The following is a 3,466-nucleotide window of genomic DNA, read 5'->3' as shown; positions in this document are numbered from 1 at the left end:
AACTCAAATTCGCACGCTGATCACTGAGGAAAATACACTAATATCGACCAGGCAAATAGACCGATATCACCAAGGCAAATTTTAGAGACAATTCATCTTGATAATTGGGGTACTCTTGCCCCAATGATATAACCTGTTTTTGAACACATGAACACATATCTCATTTTAAGATACAAATAGTACATGGTGATATCGTCATGCATTAGGTGGTGAAATGCACAGTTATTAGACTACAATATTGAACATTCTCCTTAGTGTTGTATATGTAAGTTAGTGAGATGCGTTTGACGCCATATTGGACAGTATTCCATTCATATCACAGCGTGTCACTTTAATGATGGATGAAGACCCAAAATTATGCAGACGTTTACAACGATTGAGAAACCTATTATCACGGGTGTGGTGCTAACAAACCTAGAAATAGATCGGGCAAAGCGGGATTCGAACCCACAATAATAGGTTTCTGGAGTGCCAAAATGCTAGGTGCTAGGCGCGAACTGCGGCGCCTTAGACGACTGGGCCACTCGCTAACCACTATATTAATGCGTAGAGTGAAACGTGTTTCTCACGAATGATATTGAAAATTCGGCACATTATTCACCGAAGACTATCATTTGTATTTCAACCATAAACATTTAAAGCATGTACTTCCTTTTCAAATACCATAACAGGATCTTTGTAAAATGTATCGCGGAACTGACTAGCGCCACTGAATCCTTTAAAAGGAACCCAGTATTCGCATATATCGTTTGACCAGCAAATGTTGTGCCACCCTAAGATGTACAGAATGCGACGAAGCTTTGGGTCGGTCTTCATTACAGTCAGGAAATTGTCAGTCCAGAAATTCGTATGGTTGAATATTCCGTCATCAAACATACCAGCCTCTGCTATGGCCGGGATCTTCCCTCGTGATTCGGCTATGTCTACAAGGTTTGCAAGATTGGTCTTCAAGGCTTTCTTTGTTGTGGTGGGGGTAAACTTGTAGTAGTAGTCGACGGCAATGATGTCAATGAAGTCATCTCCTGGGTACAGCAAGTGAAAATTGTCTGTTTTCGAGAAGCAGTCGATGGCGAAATTGTACAGGAAGTTATGGACCCCCTTTACGTCTCGGAGGTAGGAAACCGTGTATCTCAAGATATCTCGTACATCCTTGGGTGTGTTGTGGCATCTGTTGTTGATGCCCCACCAGAACCAGTCACCATCCATCTCGTGGAACAGTCGGTAGATGATGGGGATTGACTTCCCATTTGCGTCCTTCAGTGTGTTGGCCCAGGAAGCGATTTTGTCCAGGTTGGCCTTGTATCTTGTATGAGCATCCCCACCTGGTAGTGAGCGTCTGAGTGTGTGGATCACGGTGCCGTTGTCCCAGCTTAGCCTGAAGGATCCCCCAGACACTGGGTTGTTGTTGTGCTGACAGACTGTTATAACCTGCCCTCTGGTATGGGCTTTCTTCACCAGGTATGTCAAGACTTTCATTTCGTCGGCGTTGAAGTTTTTAAAATCGAAGCCTACGATTGCAGGATACTCTCCAGTTACACTTCTTATGTCTGATAACTCGTCCTCATCACCACGATCTGCTTGTGAGGTCTGTAACAGAAACATGTACACGCTTAGTCCAGTCAATTATGTTTCGAGACGAAATGTGTTGCTGATGTTTGATGTACACCTACTAAAATGGAACACGAAAAAATGCCACGACAGTGTAGCTCATCTGAATATTCAGCAAATGGTAACACAGACAACCACTTGTCAGCATTGTCAGGTTGCTGTCAGCGCTTGTATTCAAAGTAATATTTTAACATAATACCGAGGAGTAACGGCTCACATTACAGTTCTAATTTGAGGTGAGGAGAAATGGGATTTAACTGTGTTGAAGATTCACTGACAGAAGTAGTTTGTAAAGTTTACTGACTTATGTCGCTCATTCACTATTCCAGCAATATCAGGTGGGATCGAATCAGGTCTTCGTCGTTACGAGCGGACGCTTTTACAAGGCTGGTACTAGGCTTTTCCCAGGATATCCACCGCACTTAAGCTCGGGTGAATGACTTCCATATACTGTCGACTGTCTCTTCAATTGTGACAGACAGCTCATTTGGTTGAAACATGGAAGACCCGAGTCTGCTAACACTTGAGACCGCCGTTGTGACATTGTTGGCTGTGTACGTGTAACCATATTTAATAACTCGCTCAAATACTATGATCTGTCCATTCTTCAAACTATATATTATATTTCAGCTAAAATTAAAAGATGTTAGCGCTAGTATTTACCGTAAACTTCCAAAAAGGTTTCCAGGCGTGTGCATACTTTGTCACCTGGTAGTTGGGGTTGCCAGGGGATATGCCGGTCAGTGTGTCTTCGTGGTGTCCGAACATGACCTTATCAGGACTGCGGGACAGCTTCAGCATGCTATTATACAGCGCCATGGTTTCCGGTGTGACATGTTGGTCCACGGGAGATCCGTACAATGAGGTCCACACAACAGTTGAAATGGCCAACAGCCTGAATAAAATTTAGCAAGTTAGGTGCTATTTTAATCCGCGGAAGTACGTCTTTTGGAAGACTTTCCAGAGCTGCGTCTTCTCCATAGGAAAGACGAACAAATATTTTCACAGCACATACTTTTCAGAATGTCTAGAACATTCAGAATGTCTAGAAAGCAATTCTTTTTAAAACCTTTTTTTCAGTATTTGCTGAAAAAAGTTATAATTTTTAAACTCCATCCTCTGATGTCTAGTCGTTACAATCCCCGGCACAGTAGACAACATACTTTAACTAATGATTTCACTGATAATACATCGGCTCTTATGCTCGAACTTTACATAGTGACCGCAGTTAATACTTTTTTTCTCTCTCTTCAAAACTGACACAAGCTGAGAATAAAAAAGTATATATTACTTATTACCTAAAGATATTACACTTTGGACATGCAAATTTATATGAAACTGTTCCTGTAAGAACTCACCTTGAGACGTGGTTTTCCATTGCGACCTGCAGACTGATACCAATTTAGATCCGTCCTACATTAATGTTAAATGCAATGGAGAACGCTGGTAGATAAGAAACTGATAAAACTTTATATTAAGGTCGTAACCTGTGTGACCGTGTAGGCAGTTCCATCAGATAAATCTATGAATCACCAACAATTTAGTGTTGGAACAAAATCATTTGAACATTCATTAGAACAAAATGTAATAAATACACAATATACAACCATGACATTGGTACCTTATGACCTACATTTTATTTTGCCAAACCTACAATTTGTCTTCAATGAAAAAGAAGACAAAATGGTAAACGTTTCACACACCCATTGAGAGCATTGGCTGTTCCAGAGAATAGAAGGAAAATAAAATATGTTGCTTTTCACTTGTTGTATCAGGTGTTTTGCGTGAAATACCAACACGTTCCAGAATTAGAGATAAAATGAGATTAAAGAAACCAAAAGGTTACAGAGAAGAGATA

General features: G+C 40.9%; 1 protein-coding gene across 1 annotated transcript; it reads right to left on the bottom strand.

Moving 5' to 3' along the window:
- Positions 1 to 495: 495 nt before the first annotated feature.
- LOC139455389 (mannan endo-1,4-beta-mannosidase-like) lies at positions 496 to 3,021 on the bottom strand. Its single transcript, XM_071236949.1, has 3 exons — positions 2,967 to 3,021; positions 2,272 to 2,503; positions 496 to 1,587 (listed from the first exon to the last, which is right to left on the bottom strand). Exons 1-3 carry the CDS (start codon positions 2,984 to 2,986, stop codon positions 622 to 624), a joined length of 1,218 nt encoding a protein of 405 aa, XP_071093050.1. The 5' UTR covers positions 2,987 to 3,021; the 3' UTR covers positions 496 to 621.
- Between the last annotated feature and the right edge of the window lie 445 nt (positions 3,022 to 3,466).

Source organism: Haliotis cracherodii, unplaced genomic scaffold (genome assembly GCF_022045235.1).
Source record: "Haliotis cracherodii isolate W230 unplaced genomic scaffold, xgHalCrac1.p SCAF_11, whole genome shotgun sequence".
Lineage (NCBI taxonomy): Eukaryota > Metazoa > Mollusca > Gastropoda > Lepetellida > Haliotidae > Haliotis > Haliotis cracherodii.
The sequence above is the reverse complement of the archived record's forward strand: the minus strand, read 5'-3'. Positions and strand labels throughout refer to the sequence as shown.